The sequence below is a fragment of the Pleurodeles waltl genome, chromosome 6 (assembly GCF_031143425.1).
Source record: "Pleurodeles waltl isolate 20211129_DDA chromosome 6, aPleWal1.hap1.20221129, whole genome shotgun sequence".
NCBI classification, from domain to species: Eukaryota; Metazoa; Chordata; class Amphibia; order Caudata; family Salamandridae; genus Pleurodeles; species Pleurodeles waltl.
Window position 1 is genome coordinate 764,257,875 of NC_090445.1, and position 27,811 is coordinate 764,285,685.

Genomic DNA, 27,811 nt, shown 5'->3' on the forward strand with positions numbered 1-27,811 from the left:
ATTACTGGTAAATCATTTGGTTTACTCAGCCTTGCTTTGCTAGCCACATTGATATTTTCTTCTTCAACTGCACTTGCTGTCTCATCTTAGCCATGTTTCTCTGCCTCTCCTCCAAAGTATACTGAATGGCTAGGTGCTATCTAACAGGGTCTTAATAAAATAGAGAGATTGTATTTTCCCTTCAGACCTTGTTTCCTAAAAGAAATACATTCCCCATTTTTACCTCCTGACTACATTCGCCCTACCTCCTTTGTCTTGCAGCCTTGGATTTAGCTTAGCAAAGTGTGACAATCTTACTTTAACAGCCTTGTTGCAATCTACTTCAGGTACCATCTGCATACTCAATCCTACGTTATTTTACACTCCAAACAAATATCGTGGGGTGGAGTATGCAGATGGTGTTTATTAAGCATTGGCATATTCCCTTTGTATCACTTTTTATGTAACCCCGGCCACACATTTGTTATATTGGATATTGTGCCAAAAAATACTTAATGCAAATGAAAAAACAAGCATTGGCAAAGCCAATAATGCTGGCGCTGGCTGGCAGCCTTTTGAATTTGGCAATTATTGGTTTGGTCTGCCATTGTTTTTGCAAAACTCAACTATTAGGGAAGCTGAAGGGCCCTCATCAATATAAAACAGACTTTGGCTAAAGGCAAAATATTTTTGTTACATTCTGAAAGCCCATATTACCATAGTAATAACTGGCACTGAAGTGAACTACTTTGCAGCATGTCACAATTCACAATGAAGTCATCCAATGACTGTCACATTGCCCCATGATGCATGTGCTTCCACATGCTGGAGTGGTGGAAGGAAAATGTGAATGACACAACAATAGACTAATGTATGAAGTATGTCTGGAAACCCCTACAGCTGTTAATATACATATAGTTTTAGTAAAATAAAAAGGTCTTGGCTATCACCTGACCTAGAAAAAGCCAATTGGTCTGCCATTGGCTGCAAGCCTCTTAACTTTGCTAACACTTTTTTGTAATGTTTTTGTAAACCTTTATTGCATATAGGTAGAGGGGGTTAAAATGATACCTAAATTGGGAAGCTTTCAAAGACCGAGAGATGTATAGATAGTGTTGCATAGCTAGATAAATAGTTACACACAGACAGATGGATGCATAGAGATGTTTGCAAAGATAGGTGGCTACATAGAGTAGCATGCTCAGAGAAGGTTGCATAGATGGATCTATATGCATAGATAAGGCTGCATAGATGGTTGCATAGATAGCTAGGGCTGCATAGATGGATAAATGGGCAAACATACATAAAGATGGAAAAAGTGAGACTGACCGTAGAAAGGCAGAGAGACAGGTGGGTAGATAGGCAGGTAAACAGAGTGGTAGACAGACAGGTAGCCCGAATGGTAAATAGACAAACATATAGGTTAATAGATGGGTTGATAGATTTACAGGTAGATATTTAAACAGATAAGTAAGTAGACTGACGGGGTTGCAAAGACATAGAACTGGAAATTGAAATAAAAGACTTAGCTTCAGTTATTGATATAGTTAAATGTCTATATAAGCACAGCATACAAGGGCGCTGAACGCAAACTATAAAATCATACAGGGATGACATGCAGACTACCTTCATTGCATGCATAAAAAAGAGGATAACTTTAATAAAGGACAGTTTTTCACACAGACACAATCTGGTATGCTGTGAAGTAGCACCACCAGTAGGCAGATGCACAAGGAGCACTACAAAAGGAATTCACAACAGCCTTAGAGCAGTGTTTCCTAAACCGTGGGTTGAGCCGATTTTGGAGGATAGTGAAATTCCAAGCAATACATGAAGATGTCTTTAAATGATTTTATATTTTCATATTTGATGCTTTTAAAAGACAGAGGTGTCAAATGTCAGGCTGTCTTTTGACAAGTTGTTAATTATTTTTTTAACATGGGGATTGGCATTTACAAAGTCGTCTTGCAATGCATTAGGAGAAAGAAAAGTAAATCAAATTGTGTTGCAATCTTGCAGTGTGAACGTAAAGGTTGTAGGATGCCATTTTTGTAACGCACAACAAAAAGTATACACTTTAAATGAACTGCACATTCAGTGGTTAGGAAAGCAAAAAAAACGAAGTACCTTTTTTTTTTTTTTTTTTTTTTTTTTTTTTCGGAATTGTGATGGAAACATTTTAATAGGATCAAAATAAATCATGATTCTTGGTGAAGCACAAATAATAACTATTCAGTGAAACCCGGTTTCCCCACGTTATTATGTGTATGTAATATACTTTCATAGATAAAACTGTATGTCTGTACCCATTTTGTGCCCATTTCAGTGGAAAATGTGCTGTCTGTAAATGACAGTGCGGTACCACACGATGCTATAGTTAAATTAAAAAAAAATTGCCCAGCTCATAGCAATTAAAGCTGTGTGAGTCGCGAAAGATTGTTTTTCTAAAAAAAAAACAAAAAAAAATGCATTGTGGTTCTAAAAAGTTTGGGAAGCACTGTTTTAAAGGGAGATGGGATGTGATAAAGCAATGCTCACATCACAAGTGTCCTGATATTACATCACTCTCCAAGCACAAATGCAACACTAAAGTAATAATTAGGTAAATGCAAAAATACCAGGACTGAAGGGAACTACGTTGTGTGTGGATGTGCTCCTTGTGAAAAAGCAAAATGCAGTTACCCAAAGGGAAAAGTGGGCTGACCCACTGCCCCAGGCTGCATGCTGTAGTGAGCAGAAGCAGAGTGTGAATGACTCAACAGACCAGTGGATGAGGCAAGCTGGCTAAATGCATCTTTAAAAGTATAATATTAATGTAATTTTAGTAAAATCAAAAGTCTTGACTAACGCCAGACGTAATAAGGCACTAGCTTTTCATTCATTCTGGAGCGAATGCTCGATTCTGGCTGATTATTTGACTCCTATTTGCTTCAGAATTTCGATTGATATTATTTTTGACCTGTGTCTTTTTTCTTTTCTGACAGATGAATATGCCGCTTGTCTTCCTGCCAGTTCACAAATCGCACATTGACTACCTGCTGCTGACATTCGTCCTTTTCTGCCATAACATTAAAGCACCACACATTGCAGCAGGAAATAACCTCAACATTCCCATTTTCAGGTGAGTTTGCCATCCTTGTGTCACCTGTCCTTATGTTGAGTGTTTAATGTGCGATGTCTGTTCATTGGTTCTTGAAGAGGTTTGTGGGTCATGAGTCCTACCTTTAGTGAGCATTGTGGCTTATCTTTTGTGTTACATGGCCTCCTAGCCTCTTACCAAGATACTGCTTTGTGCACTCAGTGCTCAGGCAGTTCTGAGGGAGAGCAGTCCAGGCTCACTTTGGGAGATGGTAAAGGGTTTGGTACAAGTAACCAAACTAAATAGGCATAATGTCTGATCAGAACTGTTTCAAAAAGAAACTGATCGACCTTTTATTTACACCTGGGAATGAAACGCAGTTATAATCAGTAACAACAAAGTTCTATTGATTAACAAGGCACTATAAAGCACGTAACATGAGACCATATGGCCAACAGTTAGTCCTTAGGTAATTTTCATGAGTGTTCTGGTTTTTAATCTTTTACTACTGGTTTTGTTTGCAACGTTTAGTCAGTCAGGTTTGGGTACTGGCCAGGTATAGTGTGACAAGCTTGCTTTTATACAGCTCCACTTGTTTTCCCAACATCTGTGGGGACAAATTGAGGCAACATAGTGGCTTTCAGCTGAGGTCATCTAAAATGTGACATAACAGCCCAAAAGAGCAAATTCATCCATTAACCCAACAAGTGACGGTTGCCCCCATATCTTCCTTCTATGATCCAGTTCACTGAATTTAAATCAACCATTGCAAGATCTTTCTTGAACACCTGGTCCTGATGAAAGGACCCAGTTGCCATGACCTTTCTGTTCAGGCTTCTGTCTTTCCCCTCATTTGCTATAGTCTGTTGTTTTTGCCACTTCTGTTCCAGGGCTGCATTTTTCATTGCAGGACTGTCATCAGTGCAGTAGGTTGCACATGGCTGATAAGTCATTCCCTTCCTTCCAAACATCCAGCCAAGGCAACCTCCATTTAAATAATGTATCCACATCTCTCTCAAGCTGCTTGGAACCTACTTGCATTCTAGAAGTATCTCTGGTCTTTTACTGGGGTACGGTCTTGTCCAAACAGTGAACAATGTTGGAAATACAGTTGCAATTGTGTCTCTTTGTTGGCATATGTTATCCACATTTTAGTCATTGTGTCAGGTGTCTTATTCCACTAAAAACTATACACATTGAGCATATGGAAGATGTAGGAAAGGGCCCTCTTTTTGGCATGGTGACCCCCACTTTTTGCATGGTGTCAGTATGCTTTGACTGTTTTCACTGGGATCGTGGTAACCAGGACCCCAGTGATAGTGGTCTCTCCCTCCTTATTTGGGTGCTTAGGAATTAGCACTCCCCGCAATTGACATTCTGGCACCCCCATAAAAGTCCCTAGTATATGGTACTTGGGTACGCAGTGCATTGGGGCACCAGGGGTTCCACCCGGGCAGCAGCATGTATTGTGCCACCCATAGGAGCCCATGCAAAATGTGTCTGCAGGTCTGCCATTGCAGCCTGCATGAAAAGGTACATGCGAATTTCAGTACAGGTCACTGCACCAGGTCACTGTAAGTCACCCCTATGGTAGGCCCTCCTAGCAAGAGGGCAGGATGCAGGTACCGCTGTGTGGGGGCACCCCTGCATGAGCAGAGGTACCCCTATGTACTCCAAACCCATTCCACTAGACTACATAGGTGCGGGCAACCCATTGTACCAGTGTACTGGACACACCTGTGTCCAGCTACATATTGGTAACTCTGAACCTGTGCATGTTCGCTATCAAACATGCCGGAATCAAACCCCAATACTGTTGCCAGTATTGGTTGTATGATTCCATGCACTCTGCGGGGGCTCCATAGAGGACCCCCAGCATTGCTCCTGCCAGTCTTCTGGGGTTCTACAGGCCACCCGTGCTGCTGCCACCCCACAGGCAGCTTTCTGACCTCCTGCTGCTTGACCGGCTCAGGGGAAGGCTGAACAAAGGATTTCCATTGAGAAAGGGAGACAACCCGCTCTCCTCCCCCCTGGAAATAGGTGTTACATGACTTGGAAGGGGTAGCCTCCCCCAAACCATCGGTATGCTTTGAAGGGCACATTTGGTGCCCTACTTGCATAAACCGGTTTCCACCAGTCCAGGGACCCCCCGGTCCCTGCTCTGGTGTAAAACTGGGCAAAGGAAAGGGAAGTGACCACCTCCCCGCCCATCACCACCCTAGTGGCTGTGCTCAGAGCTCCTCCAGGTGGCCACTTGATTCTGCCATCTTGAATCCAAGGTGGGCAGAGGCCCCTGGGAGCATCTGAGTGGCCAAGCCAGGTAAGTGACGTCACAGCCCCACCCTGATAGGTAACCAGTCCCCCTTTCTGGACTATTTAGGGTCTCCCTCTTGGGTGGATCCTCAGATTCGATGTGCAAGATTCCAGCAGGACTTCTCTGCATCGTTTACTTCATCTTCTGGCCACTGGGACTGCAACTGGATCCCCCAGGAACCTACAATCTGCAACTTCAGGGACAACTCTGCTCTGCAACATTGTTTCTCCGGCTCCTTCCAGCAACTGCAACTGCAACATTTCCCCAGCTGTGCATCCTCTGAGAGCGACGAGTCTTCAGCGAGCACAAGACGTAAGAAAGAATCTTCCTTTGAGTGATGTAGTCACTCCACTGCATCTGCAGGCACCAACTGCTCTCCTCCAGAACTGCGTGGATCCTGCATCATAGGTGGTCTTCTGGAGTGGTCCCCTTGGTCCTCTCTACCATATGTTCAACTTGTGAGACGTTAAGCCCTTGCCTTTCCTCCCAGGACAGTACCCCCGTGTACCGAGACTCTTGCAGCTACCAAGGCTCGTTTGCTCCTCCTCCAAGGGATCTTCAGGCTCTGTGTATCCCCAGCACCTCTTCCTGCAAAGCAGTCTCCTGCCTGCTGCTACAGCAACATGGGACTCTTCTTCAGGTGTGCTGAGTGGGCCTCACCATCACTCCTGTGCCTGCTGTCAGTGGGTTGCCTGTGGGGGCTGCCTCCTCTTCTTGTGACTCTCCCAGCTGCTGAGGGTCCCTCCGGACACCCCTCTTTGCTTCGAGTCCCCTGGACCTTGCGGGTCCTCTTCAGCCTTGCAAACCTTTAGTCTCCTGCATTATCCAAGGCTTGTTGGTGGTATTCCAGCTCCGCTGACTGACTGCATCTTGACCACCAACATGGGACATCACTTGCACCACTTCTGGGACTTGTCTTCAGCTCCTATGTTGCACTGCTGACCTACTTCATCCACCTTCGTCCTGATCCTGCATCCACAGAAGGGTGGGTAGTGGCTCCTGCACCCCCTGATACTCAAACGCAAACTGGACTTGGTCCACTTCCTTTGCAGGTCCTCTTCTGTCAGGATCCACCTTTTAAGTTCTTCCAGTCTTGGTTGGGTCTTCCATAATCCTTTTCAAAGTCCTCCTGTTGGTTTTGCGGAAAACCAGGTACCTACCTCTGCTGTCCTTGTCGGTGGTAGTCTCTCTGGTACTCACCTCTTGGAGTTCCTAGTTCCTCCAGCTCCCGTCTACCGATTCCACTTCCTTTGATGGGGGACTTCCTTTTACATTCCACTTTGTTAGTACATGGTATGGCGCTCTCCTAGAGCCCTCACTATTTGCTATTGCTTTTACCAATGCTTATTGCTTTCCATGATATTTACTGATTGCTAATGTGTATATAATAGTATGTTTACTTAACTCCAATTGGGGAACTGCCTATTCAGTATTCTAGTGTTTGTGTTATCCTAATAAATTACCTTTATTTTAGTTACACTGTGTGGTTCTTTGATGTGTGTAAATACTGTGCGACTATAGTGGTATTGCATAAGCTTTGCATGTCTCCTAGATAAGTGTTGGCTGCTCCTCAACAGCTACCTCTAGAGATCCCTGGCTTCCTAGACACTGCCTGCACTTCACTAATAGGAGATACCTGGACCTGTTATAAAGTGATAGAAGCATAGGTGCTCACCACGCACCAAGTCAGCTTCCTACAGAAGAGTTCCTTAATTGTTTATAAAAAAGAAAAAAAAAGAAAATGGTATTCCACATTAAGACCTTGGGTTAATAGGAAACACGTCTGAACATACAAGTTCTCAGAGAGTCTGGGATGTTGTTGGCTGATTATGGGTGATTATTGGTCACCACACTTGCAGCACTGGAATGCCCTGTGTATATTTGTGGACACAGTAGTGATTTCTTCCATTTTGACAAGCTGGGCTTCAAGGTTTTAGTGGCTCCTGGTAGGCTCTCAAACGTCTATCTGGTAAACCTTGCTTTTTTGTTCTCCCTGATAAGTGATCTGCTCCCTTTTACTGCCTGCCACTCAGCTTCCACCTATTCCAGTGAAGGACACAACAGCTGAGCTTCTTCAGATACTAGAGTTTTCTCACTTTTCAGAGAAAAACGTAACACAGAGGACCATTGGTCTCATTCTGAAGTCTTGACAAATTACAGAAGGACTGATCAAGGTTTTCTTAATTTGTCCTCCCTTTAATGGAAATGCAAGGTAGCTAGGAATGGCTAACAACTAAGATATATATTTGAATAAATGAGACTAGAGAGTGCACCTGTCTTGGGTTGATAGTGATGAGGATGAGTATGTGGAAGAACTGGCACCAAATGTTCATGGTATGTCAGTTTTGTCTAGAGATATATCTGATCTACTTTGTCACTAGGCAATAACCAGCTCCTCGCCATGGAAGAGGGAATAGAGCCCCGGCGTCTGTGGTGAACCAGATATGCATATCATAGCTGTACACCTCCTCCGCCAAATTCACTGTACACTTGTGAGGTCTTTGTCAGTGCCATGGAAGTAGGGGCATACAATGAGTCACATCTCTCATCTTATATTGTACGCTATGTAGACGGCACTAGGCTTCCCAGTGACACAACTCACATACCACCAATTTTTAGGGACTGGAGGGATTTCACAGGTCAAATCAAAAGGGCATGTGCCTTTTGAAAGGAGGCAAGGATCTTTAAACTGCCTCTAACTACTGAGCGTCTTCATAGCCTAGTATGAGTGGGAACTAGGACTGCACCTGGGGTGCACCCCTTAACCTGCAGAATCCACTGCTTTCACATGTCTGCAAGATTATCAACTTCATTTGTGGAAAAACCAAAGGCAGGTCATAAAATAGTTGAGATCTGCATTTTGACGCCACTTTTGTTGACAGGCAAATATGTATTGGGTACACTTGATTGAAAAGTGGTGTGCATCTTTAAAGAGTATTACCTACTAACCTAAATGTTTTTATCCATTTAAAGAAAAAAATATGCTTTACCTTCATCCTGCACCTTAGAGAAATGATGCAACCTTTTTTTAGCTTTATTCACAACCTGAAATGTGCTTTCTTATTGAAAAGGCCCTCTTTATTCCTCACATTTGCCATTTGTTGAAATAAACCTCCACCCATGAGCATTGTACAGGTGGCTTCCGTTAGAGTTGGCATGTGTGCTTTTTAAAAGATTGATTGACATACACATACAAAACATGAGTCTTAACCTGCTCCTGCTAATCTTGTTTGCACGCAGAATCTGGACGATGTCTAAAGAGGGCAGAAGCAGAATGGCATGAGCTGCTACCAAAGTGTCAAACTGTAAAATGTCTTATTGAGCTTTTTTGTTGTTCCCATAAATCATCCCAAGGTGGCTGCATCACAGTGATATCTGTATTAAATGTTTGTCTAGATACAGGTATACTTTGATATGTTTACCATCATCCTCAGACTATCAAGGTGCAGCCTACACTTCACCATGTTCTTCAGTGTTCTAAATTTGGTTAGACCTCCTTGATACCTAAGCTGTTCATGTATCAACAAGAACAAGCATTTGCAATGCAATGGGTCTCGCATTTGCTGGAGTTAGAGCTATTAGCATTGTAAACTCCTAACAGGACTTTTCTTGCCACATAAATTGAAAATAAAAAGTTAAACAGTTGACGTAAGTGAGCCAATTCAAAGCTCCACGGCCAGCATGAGCGCAATGGAGAGATACAAAAAGCTTTTAGCATGAGAGAGGACTATTGCACTGTATACATTCCAGGGTCCATTTTTAAAAACTTCAAGCTCATACCACTAAACACCAACCTAAAAAGAACACTGCTTTGCCAAACCAATGGTCTGATTTTACCTCACTTACTTCTACTAAGGGTGAGAATAGCTTTGCAACACGATGTTATGATAACTTCTCGTGGAGCCAAGTTCGCTGTTGCAGGCATTACTGGGTTCTGTGCTAAGAACGGCAGTACGGTAATCCATTTTGCTTCATGTAAGCATATGCTGAGATGGTGCGATTCTCAGGCTCAGTACATAGATAAAAAAAATCCAGTAAATAAAATGATCTGGCACCTACACTGCCCATGTTCAGTAAATATTGTCAAACAGAAATTTGATAACATGCACTGTTGTATGCCATATTTTCACATTCATGTTAGCTCTTGGGTAACCAGCCAAAAGTACTTTGTTGCAGCTAAAATAATTGTTGTAAATACAAATATTTATGACATATGTTTTTATATAGTGCTTGCTGTTTCCCAGCTAAAAAGTACTCAATTTATCGACCTCGAGGAGGTTACAGATGGGCATCAAATGTTGTCTTCCCATATTAAAATTGGCACCCTCAAGCTATACGTTGATCTTGCAGAGCTATCATTCTAACAATTTTTGGGCATGACAGTGAAAAAGATTTTTTTTTTTAAACTTAAAGCGAATAATAGTTGCTATATCAAAAAAATAAAAAAACACTGCCCAGCCATTGACATCCATGCACAAAGAAAAAACAACTGTGCACATGTTAACTACGTATATACAGATAAATCACAGTGCATATTTAAAAGCCCAAACATCATGTTTACAGTAGATTACTGAGTTCTGTTTTTATATTTTCTTATTTAAGTGTGCAAAGCCCAACACAGTACAAGATGCTCTATTCTACAAACACCAACTAACCCAGAATAAAATTCAAGAAATAACGTATTTAGACTAGATACAGCAAAAAAGAAAAAAGAACAAGAGCAAACAAACTATTCACAGCAGACTTTACACACATGAAATATCAGTTTTTACTTTAAGAACAGTTTAATATTTAGATATGATAAATTAATTGAAAACAACACTATATTTTAATGTGAACATGGCATGACAGGCACACATCCACTAGCCTGAGAGTAATCTGTATTTTTCGTATGTTTACAAGCATGAATTCGACCCGACAGCAAGTTGGTTAACGAGGACTGCCACATACGTACCAGCTCCTACAGAGGACCTGTCCCCAATCCAAGCAGGCACCTCTGAGGGCACAAAAACCTGCTGCTGCTGTTCCCTGTCTCTCTCACGCCAGCCTCGCCTGGGGAGAAGGTAGGAGACGAAAGGGGGAGGTACACACAGAGTACAACAGAAAGTCTACATCAAAACCATCTAACTGTACTTGGGGAAAACGATATAAACATCTACCGCTGCCCTGTAGTAAACACAACCCTATGAAATGGCCGACCGGACCCAGGAAACTACATGTATATGCGATCATGACATAAACACTGCCCTTATATATATCTTTGAGCTCCTCCTCCCCAAAACAGTCCTCTGTACTAAACAGTTCCATCTAGCACTGAATGTGTAATCCACAGCACACTGCGGAGGGGAGGGGGAACACCCTTCGATGCTCTCCTCCAGCACCAGCCTTCCTCCCCCTGCGAACGGCACAAACCCTGCCTGATCTCCCATCAACTCCATTTAAATTAAAATCAGGAATCATGTCAACCCTGTAACCTTCCAGAGTCACTTGCCCTCAGAACTGTATCCTATGCTAAAATCGGAAGAAAAGACAACAGAACTTCAGTACCTTTAAACAAGTGGCTGGAGGGGGTGCAGATAGGGATGGGGAAAATTACAAATAAATAATAATAAAAAAACAAAAAAAAAACGCGCTGTGTAAAACCTTGAATTCACCGAAGAGCTTTAGGATAAACAATACAATTAAACTGGTAGTCATGCAAAGCTTAGTCCTGCAAAGCGCTTCACTACTGCCCAGCATGATCAGGCTGCTTAGGACATAAAAAAGGGAAAGTAGTCCAGAAACCATGCGGAAAACCTTGAGCCTCTTATATTTTCAGTAGTTTACCGGTGCTCTCGAGGAGGGCTAAACACCGGAAAAGGCATGACCTATGCATGGCTTTCACTAATGAAATCAAGAGAATTTTAAAAGGCAAGCCCACGAACCAACGAAAGTGATGGCTGTGACATGGGCATGGTTAAAAGCTCACAGAGATTACAACAGGCCAGAGCGCTCGTTTTGACATGGTTGCCCCCACTCTGATATTCAATGCAATTTTGACAGATAGTGCACTGGGTTCCTGCTAACAAGGTCCCCAGTGCCAGTTTTCTTTCTAAAAAAATTATACAGTTTCTCCTCAATTGGCAATCGCTTTGGCACCCTTGTAAGTCCCTAAATGGGTACCAAGTAGGGTCCCAAAGAGCTTCAGCATGTATTGTGCCTCCTTCAGGGACCCCTCACCTAACTCCTGCAGACTACGAGTCTTGGTGCTGCTAAAAGTGAAAACACAACATGGCACACAACCTGTGTGCCTAGCCCACCCTCACTACATGCAATATATGTAAGCCACCCTAACAGCAGACCTTCCAGCCCTAAGGCAGGGTGTATTATATTACATGTGTGGGCATATCTGCAAGAGCCTGCTGTGACAGGAGTGTTGACACACTTCTCTCAACAGTATGACCTGCAAATCTGCTTTTTAAGGCATGCGTCTTCAAAGAGATCACCCGCTTGGTATGCAGTTCTGATTTCCCTCAGTGGAGGAGATGCCAACCCATCTGACACAGGGCCCATTTGGCACCTGGACAGGCAGTAGTCAGGAAGACGGGTCCATTGCGCAGGTCAGTTCCACCCCTAAGGTGAGGTGCCTGATATAGATGCAAAATTTAAAAGTCTGCCATCTTGGTGATGGCGGAACTAGAAACTTGGGGACAGGGTTATACCCACTTCCCACAGGAAGTTGTCATATAGAGGTCATAGTGACCCCAGGGGTAAGTGGCTCATTTGCCACTACCTGACCCTTTCCTATCACCCCTAAATTCAGTATTTAGGGGAGCGCCTGGCACCAGAAAATGAGATCCTGCCGACCTGAAAGAATGACACTACAGAGATGCAAACGTAAGAAGTGAAGAATCAGTGACTAACTCAGTACCAGCCCTGCCAGCCTGCCTGCTGACCTCGACAATTGCTTCAAAGATGCCTCGTCCAGCAGCTACCTGTACCTCTAAAAGCCCGGGAGGACTGCCAGCCTTCACCACAAAACCAAGAGCTCCTGTGGAGTAGTGGAGCTGCTTCCCTGCATCTTGCAGATACCTCAAAAACCCTAAGAGGACTAGGGACAGCACCACTGCACCCATACCCCTAGCCGAAGTTGAAGTGGGCCAGCGGTGCAAGCGTGATCCCCAGGCCATCCAGAGACGAAGTCCATCGTGAGTCTCCCCACTGCGACTTTCACACCGAGATCTGAAGCCTCTCTCTACAGTCCTTCCACTACCGTGAACGCCTCAGGTGGCAGAAACATTACGGTCCACTGCACTTCTGCACCTGGTCTCTCTGGACTGAGGAAAAGAGGACCAAAAGTGACTCTACATCCTGAGCCTCGTGATACCTGAACCCACTTGTTTAAGTCAAACTGGACCCCTCCAAGTTCCAGCCTGCAGCTTCTTTCTGCAGGTCCCCCTCTACCATGACTGCCCTTGGTGATGGAAAACGGACGGTCCAAGACACCTCTGCACCTGGCTGCCCCAGACTGAGGATAAGAGGACCACAGGTGTCCCTACATCCCAGAGCATCTCAAGAAATGAACACCCTTGTTGATTCACCTGGACTAGTCTGCCATTCCCACCTGCAGCATCTTTTTGACCGGACCAAACCCCAATGACTTCATAGGGGGACCCGATGTTGAACTACACCCCTGCACCCAGCTGCCCCAGTGCCGCCCGAGGTAACCTGTTGGAGTGACCTAGGACCCTGCCCTATACCAAAGTCTAGAAGATTAGACCTGTAAGTTGCTCTGGAGTACCTCTGATGTAAATGTTTTCTCTCCCTTTGAGTAACATGCACTAAGTGTTGTCTTTACAAACCTGTGTTAAATTCTATTGCAAAACATACTTAACTGATCGTATTTATTCTGGTTCCTAAGCATAAATCAAGATACCCATTATTTTTGTAAATTGGTGTGGATCTCCTTTTTCAGTCGTGTCTCAATTTTGGACTGTGCCTATAGTAAATGTCTAACACTCCTCTTTGATAAGCCTAAGGCTTCTTGACCACACTACCCATTAAGAGAGCACCGTAGGATTGCTAGAGCTAGCACAAGTCCACTAGTATGGGAACCCCTTGACTCTTTGCACAGTGTACCTCCTTTTGGTATACCATATGAAGAGCCTGCTTCCTAGAGCAAGTATGAAAACAGTCTAGATTTCAAGGTCTTGCTACCCTTAGATCTCGTCAAGATATGCAGTGTACAAAAGTAGGCAGGATTATGAATAGTTTTTATGGCTTTTTGTAGTTGAAGAGACTGTTTCTCTTTTCAGTAACTAATTTCCATGTATTGATTACATGGAACAGTGTTTCATAACATAATAGCAGAGAGAGAGAGATATAAATAATCAGTTTCCTTAAGCATGGTTCTACTGTTTACATTCAGGACCGAATTGTGGCTCGTATGCTTTTTACTTGGTATACTTTTGTTATCCCGTATATTATTTCATTTGTGTAATGAAGGTGTTTTTTGGGTTTGCAGTACACTGATCCACATGCTGGGGGGCTTTTTCATACGGCGGAAGTTGGATGAAACAGCCGATGGTCGGAAGGATATTCTGTACCGATCCTTGCTTCAAGCGGTGAGAATTTAACATTTCAGATGAGAGCTTTAAGTTGTATGGGGGGGGGGCGATTATAATATTTGATTTAAGTACTTTCTGATCCTTGTTAAAATCTTCAGCACATTTAATTTTTAATATAGATGTGTAAGGTCACTTTCAGGAAAAAACGTTGATCTACTCTAATTTTAAAGTGGGTGAAGGGGATAGTAGAAGATTTGTTCCGCAGTATCTTCTTGTTGCAAAATATCTTAATCTGTAATGGCATTCTTCAGTCAATCAGTAGATGAGCTAAAGCCTCAACAATACTGTGTGAAAATTGGGTGAGAATAAACTACAAGCAATTTTGTCCAGTTTGACCTGTTGTATGTCTCTCTTCATACAAATTGTGAGTGACCGCACCTCCCATTCTACAATCATGGTAGAAATTGATTTAAAAAAGAAAATGAAACTATTTCCCTATTATCTTCACTGTATATGTGAACTTGAGATGACTAATAATGCTCAATAGTTTAGTTGATACTACAGATAATTAGTAGTATATAGTTCAGCATACTTATGTACGTCATAATGACCAATTAATATATCAAAGCAAGTGGATAGAGAATAGTATTGGAGCTTTGTACTCACAGTAAAACTCCTTCCCGGTTCTGGGGTGCTCTGCTAGCATGTGTAACACGTATTTTCTACTTAATCCCATTGTTTTCTGGTCTCATCGGAGATATTGCGCCTTCGTAGGTCACTACAGGGTTTGTTCTTCTATGCTGAAATAATCAAATGGAGCCTGACCCTTGATCCAGTCAACTCAGTCATTTTTTTATGTTTCCAGGAACAATTGCGTATGAGAATTAATATGAAACTGAAATTCTCCTGTCCCCAATAAAGAGAGCAGAACACATAAATCTGATGGAAAGCTGAAGCCTTGTAGAAATGTTGTAAATAAATAAAATTCTGTCTCTAAAATACCTCATTTGGAAATAATTGTGTCTCTAAAGTACCTCTTTTGGAAATTGTGCAAATAAATATAATTGCATCCTGTAGGAAAATGGCTCGTTATTGCAGTTACCCCCCCACTTTTTGCCTGATGTTGATGCTGACTTGACAGAGTGTGCTGGGACCCTGCTAACCGGCCCCAGCACCAGTGTTCTTTCACAAAAAATGTACCATTGTTTCCACAGTTGGCACTCCCCTGGCACACAGATAAGTCGCTTGTAAAAGGTACCAGTGGTACCAAGGGCCCTGTGACCAGGGAAGGGCCCTAAGGGCTGCAGAATATGTTTTGCCACCCTAAGGGACCCCTCACCTAAAACATGCACACTGCTATTGCAGATTGTGTGTGTTGGGGGGGAGAAAAAGGCAAAGACGACATAGCATCTCCCTCAGTATGCCATGCACACAAAATACTGCCTGTGGCATAGGTATGTCACCTCTCTAGCAGGAATTAAAACCTGGCAGGGTGCACTATACCACAGGTGAGCCGCATGAGCAATATCCCCCTACAGTGTCGAAGCCCATTCTTAGACATTGTAAGTACAGTATATGGTCTGAGAGTTTGTCAAAACGAACCCCACAGCTCCATAATGGCTACACTGAACACTGGGAAGTTTGGTATCAAACTTATCAGAATAATAAACCCACATTGATGCCAGTTTTGGATTTATTAAAAAAATGCACACAGAGGGCATCTTAGAGAAGCCGCCTGTATTTTACCCAATCCTTCAGTGCAGGGCTGACTGGTTTGTTCCAGCCTGCCACTGAGAGATGGGTTTCTGACCCCCTGGAGTGAGAGCACTTGTGCTCTCTGGGGCCAGAAACAAAGCCTGCACTGGGTGGAGGTGCTTCACACCTCCTCCCTGCAGGAACTGTAACACCTGGTGGTGAGCCTCAAAGACTAAGGCCTGGTATTATAATGCCCCTAGGGCACTCAGCCAGTGGAGATGCTTGCCCCCCTGCACAAGCCCCCACTCTTGGCGGCAAGTCCAGAGGGATAATGAGAAAAACAAGGAGTCGTTCTCCCCCTGCCCCACCTCCAGCCAGGGCCACCCCTAAGGTGACCAGAGCTGAAGTGACCCCCCCCTCCTTGAGAAATCCTTCATCTTGCTTTGGAGGATTTAGCCCAATAGCGATATGGATGTGCTCCTCTCCGCAAAGGTGGTGTAGCCACTCTCAAGGACAGTAGCCATTGGCTACTGCCCTGTGACCCTAACACACACCTAAATTCAGTATTTAGGGGTGACCCTAAACCCAGGACTTCAGACCTACAAAGAAGGACTATGTAGCTTAAAAACCCCACAGAGAAGAAGGACGACAACTGCTTTGGCCCGAGCCCTACCGGCCTGTCTCCAACTTCAGAGAACCTGCACTGGCAACGTATCCTGCGGGCCCAGTGACCTCTGCCAACTCAGAGGACTGCCCTGCAGCTACAAAGGTTCAAGAACTCCTGTAGACAGCGGACCTGTCCAACCAAAGAAAGAAGAAACCATCTTTAAAGGGACTCCCACCTCACTCCAGAACCGTGAGGCCCCACCACTCTGCACCAGCCGCCCCTGGCCCGTGTCCAGAGAAACCAACGACCAAGAGAGGATCCCCAGGCTACTCTGATGTGTCCACCCTGGGCTAACCTCTCTGCACCCCCATGACTATGCCTGTAGAGGGAATCCCGAGAACCCCCCTGACCGCGACTGCCTGGGATAAAGATATCAGACGCCTGGAGAAGCACTGCACCCGCATCCCCAGGCCTGTGAGAAACCGACCATTGGTGCAGCAGTGACCAGTAGGTGGCCCTCACTCTTGCCCAGTCGGTGGCTGACCCGAGAAGCCCCCGTGTCCTGCCTGCAACGTCTGAGTGACCCCGGGTCTCTCCATTGAATCTTATTGCTAACCCGACGTCCTGTTTGCCCACTGCACCCGGCCGCCCCTATACAGCTGAAGGTGTTTTGTCTGCCTACTTGCCCCCCTCCCCCCGAGTGCTCTACTGAACCCCCCCTGGTCTGCCCCCATAGGACACGGGTACTTACCTGCCAGCAGACTGGAACTGGAGCACCCTCATTTTGGCTCCTCTTTGACCTCTGCACCTGACTGGCCCTGTGTTGCTGATTCTGAGTCTTTGGGGTTGACTTGAACCCCCTACAGTGGGCTACTGATGCCCCAGAGGCTGAACTTGTAAGTGCTTTACTTACCGTATGTTTTGCTTTCACTAATGACAGAGCTGAAAACAATCTCTGGAATGCACTTCTTAGTTTAAAGAAGACATTTATTATTACTTCACCACGAGGTTCCTGAGAGAGGAGATTAGTAGGTTGGAGGCACACATTTAAAAATAGTCCGAGCAATGAAAGGAAAATATATCAAAGTGATTCTCAATTGCAATGTACACAGCAAATATATGTGATTATATTATAGCATAACTTCAAAGCAAAGAATAAAAGTCAAACTTCATCACCGTAGGGCCTATCACTGCTCTTCATCTTTCTCATGCCTGCAAGTTGATGACTCCTGTTAAACTGCGAGAAAGAGATTTTCCACCCGTACGGGACAGGTCAGGCAGCCGGCGTCTGCGCCTGACTGAAGTCTTGGAAAATACCCCTCGCTGCTGCCCAGGACACCTTTTATCTCTTCCCCCTAATAGTCAAAACATGCTAGCTACTGTAGGTCAGAGTTGGAAGAAACAAGTGTCGAAGGTTGGAAACAAGTGTCGAAGGTTGGCCAGGCCTTCAAGGCTGTCTCTCCCAAGGCTGACTAGAGAAAAACACAAAATATGCGCTTCTTTATCATGATTAGTGTTTGGTGAAAGAATCTACGAAAAACACAGCTTGGTTTATCATGTGGAAAAACACAGCTCATCTGCAATGTCTCAACTGCAATGTCTGACTCCACGATAAAGCCATTAGGCAACTAAACTGAATGTCTAGAAACAATGTGAGGCCCCCCCACCAATATTTACAATTACAACAATCAAATGTATTATAACTCCAGTGAGTATTGTTAGAGAAAACACATCATTCAAATTTAACACAGTTCAGCAATGTCCAATCCAGTCCAAAAGATTATTTAATCAAATCTTCAAATTCCACAGCAACCCATCCATGGAAATACAATCCGAGCCAACACGTGTTTCGTCATGGGAAATTCTTACATCCCAAACGACTTCTTCAGGGATGGAAATCATAGGCAAATTATTTAAGTTTGAAACCAAGATGCGCAAACTCCATAGTTAAATAAAGTATATAAATATCCCAAGTTAAACCAAATTCAAACCCAATAGCCAAGTGAGAGGAAAGAAATACTATCTGTTTGCAATGAATTGTTGTCTTCACCAAAAGAAGAATAAACCCTAATAGAAAAACACCAATCACTAATAAGAACCACAAAAATGCTTCCAGTCACCAAATAGAAACCCTATTTCACATACGTTCCCAAGATTATGTGGTAATACAAAATCACCCTTATCTGTGAATACACACCCTATGTGTCATGCTATTGATGTTCTATATATGTTGCACAAGCACTATACACGGTGAATTAATGGTGTAGATCCCATAGTTTGTGTCTGACAAACTACACATAGCCCCGTACCTTATGTTAAACGAAATCCAATGTAAACGGAAAATCCTGTCCGTTTGTAACTGTTGTCACTAATAAAACATATCGATATAAATTATCCAAGCCTGGTCAAAAAAGGAGAGAAACCAAATAAATGTATAAATAGTTTACTCCAAACATAACAGAAACAATATATTAGATCCTCACTCCAAACATGTGGCACAAAAGTTAACACCATATAGAGTACCTTAAATTCATGGCCCCACTGTGTAAATGATAGTTTAAAGTAGTATAGCTTCCATCCGTGCGCTACAAAAGAGCAGAAAAACAAATACTAAATATAAAGGCATTCAACTTAACAAAATCTCTCGTTTAGAACTCTTTTTTTTCAAACAGAACATAAGAAGCACAATCGGGAGAGACCGTCCCCCCAGTCACTTACCAAATTAAGTTGATCAAGCCGATAACGGCGTTAACATATTCAGAACGCCGAGCTGCGAGTACGCTACTCGCGATCCTGAACCCGGAGTTAAATAGACTTCCGGGATCACCATACGAGCTAAAACTATAAACATAGAAAACGGACAATGTACGCTAATGTAGAAATGGGACCAAATGTTCCCTGTGAATCATAGAAACAGAATTGATCCGGCTCAAGTGTTCTTATTTTGCATGTGCAACATGGAAAACACAAATATGAAAACGAACGTTTTAAAATTGAAATAGCCAAGTGACAATCTTCATTGTAAGAGATACTAAGCATGAACAATCCGAACAAGTAAACATAATTAATCCATGTAACGACCACCATTGGTCAAACAAGAAGCCACCTACTCTAATACTAACCATAATTCATTAGAAACCTCAGCCCAAATTGGCAATCAAATTCTACCTAATCCATGTTCAACATGTAATGTTGAGATAGAATTTTATCCAAATTCTCCAGCACATATTACTCAACAAAGGAAGCCAAACTTACAGAGTCAGATAGTTAACGAAGATTGGGCAGAAACAAAAATTGTTTGTACCAACCCAATTATATTATGGACCCTTCACATCCCCAAATGCTAAAAATTGCAACAGTTAAAGTTTTAGAATTTTGGTTAATAACTCCATTTGTTATGTAAATCTCCAATCCATAAGATAATACAACAACAAATACATCAACATCATATCGGTACAGTTTGAAACAAGTTTAGCAAGATAAGGTATACCATTGTACACATATAAGTCAAAATTTCAATTCCCCCAAGAAGAACTCCAATTCTCTCAGAGTTGAGGCCCGATTCTACGGCCCTCAATCTCATAATCCATAATGCCTCTTTCTTACGTAAGGATAGTTCTCTATTACCACCCCTCGGATCCAGAGGGACATGTTCTAGTCCAAAAAATTTGAAGCTTTTATGGTCTGATTGTGAGTTACAAGCTATAATATGAGCCACTATTGGATATCTTACATCACTATTTTTAAGCATCCGAATATGCTCTCCAATTCTAACCTTAAGTGGGCGTATTGTACTCCCCACATAAATTTGAGTGCATTCACATCGTATTATGTATATAACATAAGTAGTGTTACAATTAATCATTGAACAGATTCTGAAGACTCTCCCACCAGTAGAAAATTCTTTAATGTTGTGGCATGCCCAGCGACATACTCCACAGTAGCCACATTTGAAAAAACCTATTGTTCGTGTGGATAACCAGGTTTTGCTGGGAGAAGAAGTAGTGAAACTAGGACTCAGGATATTCTTCAAGGTCCTACCTTTCCGATATGATGTAGGCACTCTTTCTGATATTAGATTTTTTATTGACTCATCTTGTAATAATATATTCCAATGTTTTGTCATAAATCTTTTTAAAATCAGAGAGGCATCATTGAAATCCGTTATAAATCGAACCTTATTGGATTTGTCCACCATATTATTTCAATCTTTAGTTCTCAGGATATCACTTCTATCCAATTGTTTGGCCCTAAACTGTGCCCTCTTAACCACTTTGTTCAAGTAACCTCGTGCTGTAAACCTTCTACCCATATCATCCACATGGTTTAGAAACTCATCATCTAGACTACAGTTGCGTCGTGCCCTCACCAGTTCTCCAAAGGGAATTGAAACTACTTGATGTGTGGGGTGTGCACTTTTAGCATGAAGAATAGAATTGCATGCTGTGGCTTTGCGGAAAAGTCTACTTTGGATTTTATCCTCCGCAATGAAAACCTCTATATCTAGGAATTCAATGTTCACCGAACTGAATTGATATGTGAATTTCACATTCATGGTATTCGAATTTAAAAAGGTACAGAATTCCACCAGTTTCTGTTCACCACCGGTCCAAATCAGAAAACAATTGTCTATATAACGACCCCAAAACAGTATATGGGTTTGCCATTGAGTAGATTCAGGACCCCAAACCCATTTGTGTTCAAACCAACCCATGAAAAGATTTGCATAGGAGGGAAAGAATTTGGAGCCCATCGCAACACCCCGCTTTTGTCTAAACCAGTCTTTATTGAACAGAAAGAAGTTATTTATGAGAATCAAATTGATCATTTCAATTACCATTGCAGTATGTTCCCACAGACTTGCTGATCTTTTCTTCAGAAAAAAGCGAATGGCTTCCTGTCCTAACTCATGTTTAATGCAGGTATACAAAGATACTACGTCCAATGTGACTAATAACATATTACTCTCCCACTCCACATCATTCAAAATACTAAGAATATGTGTAGTATCTTTGATAAAAGACGGGCGATTGTAAACCATAGGTTGCAAAAAACAATCCACAAATTCGGAAAGTCTCTCAGTAGGGCCTAGTATACCAGAAACAATTGGTCTACCCGGTGGAAAAGGCAGTCCCTTATGCACCTTAGGTAGTGTGTAAAGACATGGATATCTAGGATGATCGACCTTCAAATGGAAATATTCGTCTTTGCTAAGTAGCCCTTGTTGCCAAGTAGATAACCTCTTTTTAATCATATACACAAGGTTGGGAACGGGATTCCCAATGATCTTCTTATAGCACGTCTTATCATTTAGTTGCGACAATATCTAAGCTAAACTGAATGTTTAATGCCACGTTAAAGCCAATAGGCAGCTAAACTGAATACAGAATGTAATGTCTAATGCCACGTTAAAGCCAATAGGCAACTTAACCGAACACAAAATGTAATGTGCTACTGGTGAACATTGAACAACTAATATGCACAGTGGTGAAACACAGTCAGTGGTCAAACATACTTATTTTCGCTACATTCTCTGACCAATGACTTTTGTTTACTTTTCTCTTATTTCAAAGAAGAAAAAAAACGTTATAAGCAAATCAGGTTTGAATGATAAAAGCAATCACTGTAAAGCAATGGAAATGGATTAACGTATTGATCTCAAAACCTTTCAAATCAGATACACCTGCAATGAAAAGACTGAAGCTTATATACTCTGATAGGGATAATAACTGATTGAATAGTGTCTCTAAAATAGCAAGTTGATGTAGCATGAGTTCTACTCATGTAAAGGTACACAGTCCACCTAAAAGGTTTGCTGAAATGTAAGTGAGTTAGGTTTCCACACGAAAAACAGACAGTTAAGTCTCAATGTTGCTTAGTGAGACTGGCAGCAGTCATCCAATAATAAGCCGTGAGTTAGTTCCAGTGGAAAAATGTAATCAAACAAGTTGACAAACTTTATATTGATCCCATGTAGAACTTGAACTGATGGCGCCATTTGCGCAAAATGGATCTATAGGTTTTGGAATTAACCAATCAGGTTCAGGTTGTGGGTGCGGTCCCTCCCCCAACCCCACACGCAAACACCCGAAGGGAGATCACACAGCACACTCATGGTCAGTGGCGAGTCGTAGTAAGATCTGCAAAAGAAAAAAGTATGACGTTTCTTGCAAATAACCTTTGTCATCTGCAATGTTCCCTCCTTTCTCTTTTCTCTGTTTTATAATCAGCAGGAGGATGTTGGGGCCCTTTATGATTTCTGCAGGTTCTGGAGGGTCATTTGGGGATTCAACCCACACCTTAGCACTGAGGTTTTTATCTGCTGCACCACAGCTTATATTTCCTTGAACTGTCAGAGGGCTGGGGCAGACTCCTTCATTACCAAACCTCCATTCACTGCACTTATGACAAGTTGGGCAATTCTGTCTCCAATTTGTATGAATGAATCAGATTTTCTTCTAGTTATCAGAATAACTTTGATTTCTCCTTGGTAATCTGCAGCAATCACTCCCCCTAAAACCTGATCAATTTGCAATATCTGTCCTGGTAACTTTCCTCTCCCCAACTGATCTTTGACTGTTTGTGGGACAGATCTCTGTTGTGTGTGCTGACAAATAGAACAGTGCAAAATCACAGTTTTTATGAAATCTAGGGGAATGTGCATCTCTCTAATCTATGCCAACCTGTAAGTGGCTTTTTCTCCCAGATGTCCACATTTCTGGTGCGCCCACTTAGCCATCCCCACCAAGTCAGAATTCTGGGTTGACACTTCTGTCTTTGAAATTTTCTCTTTAACCTCTGCTAGGGAATTGAACCAGCGTTCTAATGAGTCAATGGGACAATGAGCATCTATGACTATGCTCTGTTTTAAAATTTCCAAAATTTCCTGCCACAACTCTTTGCTCCTCACCTCCTTCGAATTCATTAACCAGTTATGTACAAGCCATGTGGAAAGCCAAACGGCTAATCCATTGGCAGTGAACCAAGAATCAGTGTAAATATGGCACGTCTCAAGCAGCTCTTACTTTAAAGTCTTACACACATTGTACAACTCTGCATATTGGTTACTTTTTCCGTCTCCTATGGTAGACAACTTTTCAGTAACTGGATTTTATAACACTGCTTTCCACTGTCTTATGGTACTCCTGTTTTTCAATGAATCATTAGTCAAACAAACACGCTTTTTATCCTCAGAGGACTAGAATTCAAATGGTGCACTCAATTTCACTGGGAACTCTTTTACCTGTGGTACTCCCTGCACACTGTCCTCATCCTGTAAAGGGGCTTGTGACACCTGTTCATGTACGGCTGCAGTGCCTGTAGGTCTTACTTGAGCCCTGTTTTGTATGTACCAGATCCAAAGTATGATAATAGCCTCTTGTGCCTGTCCTATACTGTGAGATTTAGGTGAACTCATCACCCACTGCATGATTGATATTTCAGGTTTCAGAATTACATTATAATTTAATGTAATTTGCTCAGTATTCACTACAGCTCAATAACCAGTCAAAAACTGTTTTTCAAAAGGAGTACAGCGCTCCAAAAAGTCAGATAGTTTTCTAATCCAAAGCCCCAGGACCACCCTTGTCTTCCCCTGTTTCTTCCACATACTTAAGTTTACATCAGTGTTTCCCTCTTGCACTGCGCACAAATCTGAAGTCTGTTGAATTATTTCATTTGCCAAATCAAAAGCACGCAGCTGCTTCTCACTCCGTTCAAACTCATGTTCTTTCCTAGTTACTTTGTCCCAAAGTGTTAAGATTTTACTCAGATGAGAGCTATACTGTTTCCAAAAATCAAACAAGCTTATGAAACTCAGTGTCTCTTGCTTAGTACAAATAGTAAGAAACTCTAAAATCTTTTGTTTTACCTGTGACAACATCCGTCTATTTTCTGGATTCCACTGAATTCCCAGAAACTGCACATTTTGCGACAGTACCTCTGCCTTGTCTAAATTAATTTTACACATCGTACTTTGCAAAAGTGGTCTGAATATAACATTGTCAACTTCTTGCTCAGTGTAATCTTTTAAAGATTGCACTTCAAATCCTGCCAAAAACTGTGGGCTGCTCTGCCCACGGAGATATACGCTCTGCTCATGAGGCTCACACTGGCCCCCACCTTCTTTAACCTCCTCATTACTGGAATGTGAAAAGCCAGATTCTCATGCAACAAATGTATACATTTCAGTTTTATCTTGCAATAATTTGTTCTGGCTAATTTGCTCACGTAAATTCTTATTTTCATGTCCTGACTGCTTACATCTCTCATGCATTTTTCTGTAAGCAGACAAAAGTATCCAAACCCGTCTGTCAAGATCAAAAGGGACATAATTTCTTTAAAAAAGCACATTTTCTAAATAGGAAAAAACTTTTGTTTTATCCAAGCACTCATTCCAAAACTTAGGAAGTCATGATAAACAAGAAAACATGTGTTCGATGGCATCTGTCGCTGTAGATACACATGGTATGCATGAGCTCGCCATCTGGTGTTGGGTCGGAGTGTTACAAGTTGTTTTTCTTCGAAGAAGTGTTTTCGAGTCACGGGACCGAGTGACTCCTCCTTCTGTGCTCATTGCGCATGGACGTCGACTCCATCTTCGATTGTTTTCTTTCCGCCATCGGGTTCGGACGTGTTCCTGTCGCTCCGGGTTTCGGAACGGAAAGATAGCTGAAAACTGAAGATTTTCGACGGTATCGTTGCGATCCGGTTCGAGATAGACACATACGACGACGCGTTGAACATCGAAGCGCTTCGGTGCCCTTCGGGGTAGATTTCGGCACCCCGTCGGGGCCTAGTCGGCCCGACCGCGTGGAGAACAACGCCGATGGAACGGACCCCGTTTCGATTCTGCCCCGAATGCCACAACAAATATCCTTATACGGACCTACACTCGGTCTGTAACCTGTGCCTGTCACCCGAGCACAGCGAAGAATCCTGTGAGGCCTGTCGGGCGTTCCGGTCCCGAAAAACTCTGTGCGACCGTCGAGCGAGGAGACTGCAGATGGCGTCCACGCCAAAGGAGCGTCGACAGTTCGAGACAGAAGAGGAACAGGAGGAATCCTTTTCCATCCAGGATTCAGACTCCGACGAGCTAGACTCTACAAAAACTGTGAGTAAGACGTCGAGATCAGAACTTAAAAAAGGAAAGAAGGCCCAGGGGACGCCACTGCCAACTGGCCATGGCTCCACCCAAATTCTCGGTGACCAACAATCGGCACCGAAAAAGGCCCATTCAGTGTCGAGATCGTCCGACTTCGGTCGAGACACCGGCACGCAGCCTCCTCGGGACCGAGAGAGTGCTAAACAGAAGCATCGACACCGAGAGTTCGGTGTCGACACGGATCGACGCCGAGACAGTGGCGCCGAAGACCATAGAGGCCAAGAATTTTCGGCACAGAAAAAGAGGAAGGTTACCTCGGAGCCGAAAAAACAATCAACAGGGTTTTCGGAGCCGAAAAAAGCGACATCAGACCCTGTTTCAGGCTCCTATACTGAAGAGCATTCTATGTCTTCACAAATGAAGAAACATAGATTTGAACAAGAACTGCAATCCACTGACGTGGATCACACGCAAAAGCGTATCTTTATTCAGCAGGGGACTGGGAAGATCAGTACCCTTCCACCTGTCAAACGAAAGAGAACGCTTCAGTTTACTCCTCAGCAACAAACAGCACAAAAGGTAACACCTCCTCCCTCGCCTCCACCTGTAACTCCGGCTTCGCCAACTTACACCCCGTCACATTCGCCAGCTCACACCGCCATGAGCCACGATGACCAAGATCAGGATGCGTGGGACTTGTACGACGCACCAGTGTCTGATAACAGCCCAGACACATACCCAACTAGGCCATCACCACCGGAAGACAGCACAGCCTACTCACAAGTGGTGGCTAGAGCAGCACTATTCCATAATGTGGAACTACACTCGGAACAAGTAGAGGATGATTTTTTATTTAACACCCTGTCTTCAACCCACAGCTCCTACCAAAGCCTGCCGATGCTCCCAGGCATGCTACGCCATGCAAAGGACATTTTCAAGGAGCCAGTTAAAAGTAGGGCAGTGACGCCTAGGGTGGACAAAAAGTATAAGGCGCCTCCTACGGACCCTGTATTCATCACCTCTCAGTTGCCACCAGATTCTGTGGTGGTAGGGGCTGCCAGAAAACGGGCAAATTCACACACTTCTGGGGATGCACCTCCCCCAGATAAAGAAAGCAGGAAGTTCGATGCAGCCGGGAAGAGGGTTGCTGTCCAAGCAGCAAACCAGTGGCGCATCGCAAATTCACAAGCGCTGCTAGCGCGATACGACAGAGCCCACTGGGATGAGATGCAGCATCTCATTGAACATCTCCCAAAAGATCTGCAAAAAAGAGCAAAACAGGTTGTTGAGGAGGGTCAAAACATTTCCAACAATCAAATACGCTCCTCCATGGATGCAGCAGACACGGTCGCAAGGACCATTAATACGTCGGTTACCATCCGTAGGCACGCATGGCTCAGAACGTCTGGATTCAAGCCAGAAATTCAGCAGGCAGTGCTTAACATGCCAGTAAACGAAAAACTTCTGTTCGGTCCGGAGGTCGACACAGCCATAGAAAAGCTCAAGAAGGACACTGACACTGCCAAGGCCATGGGCGCACTCTACTCCCCGCAGAGCAGAGGATCTTATAACACCTTCCGCAAAACACCTTTTAGAGGAGGGTTTCGGGGTCAGGCCACACAAGCTAGCACCTCACAGTCCGCACCGCCCACCTACCAGGGACAGTACAGGGGAGGTTTTCGGGGCCAGTATAGAGGGGGGCAATTCCCTAGGAATAGAGGAAGATTTCAAAGCCCCAAAACCACTACCAACAAGCAGTGACTCTCACGTCACTCACCCCTCCCACACAACACCAGTGGGGGGGAGGATACGTCAATATTACGAAGCATGGGACAAAATAACTACAGACACATGGGTCCTAGCAATCATCCAACATGGTTATTGCATAGAATTCCTGCAATTCCCTCCAGACATACCACCAAAATCACAAAATTTATCAAAATACCATTCACAGCTTCTAGAGATAGAAGTTCAAGCACTACTGCAAAAAAATGCAATAGAATTAGTACCAAGCACACAAATAAACACAGGAGTTTATTCACTGTACTTCTTGATACCAAAAAAGGACGAAACACTGAGACCAATTCTAGACCTCAGAGTAGTAAACACATTCATCAAATCAGACCACTTTCACATGGTCACACTACAAGAAGTGTTACCATTGCTCAAAAAACACAACTACATGACAACCCTAGACCTCAAGGACGCATATTTCCATATACCAATACATCAATCACACAGGAAATATCTAAGGTTTGTATTCAAAGGAATACATTACCAATTCAAAGTATTGCCTTTTTGGTTTAACAACCGCTCCAAGAGTATTCACAAAATGCCTAGCAGTAGTCGCTGCACACATCAGAAGGCAGCAAATACATGTGTTCCCGTATCTAGACGACTGGCTAATCAAAACCAGTTCGCTCACACAATGCTCAAACCACACAAATCAAGTCATACAAACCCTCTACAAACTAGGGTTCACCGTCAA

General features: G+C 43.2%; 1 protein-coding gene across 1 annotated transcript in view; it reads left to right on the plus strand.

Moving 5' to 3' along the window:
* Positions 1-27,811, plus strand: part of GPAM (glycerol-3-phosphate acyltransferase, mitochondrial) — a 242,489-nt gene that overhangs the window by 71,768 nt on the left and 142,910 nt on the right. Inside the window, exons 8-9 of the mRNA XM_069239392.1 lie at positions 2,964-3,100; positions 13,876-13,975. Of these exons, the coding sequence (XP_069095493.1) occupies positions 2,964-3,100; positions 13,876-13,975 (237 nt within the window). The remainder of the gene's footprint in view (positions 1-2,963; positions 3,101-13,875; positions 13,976-27,811) is intronic.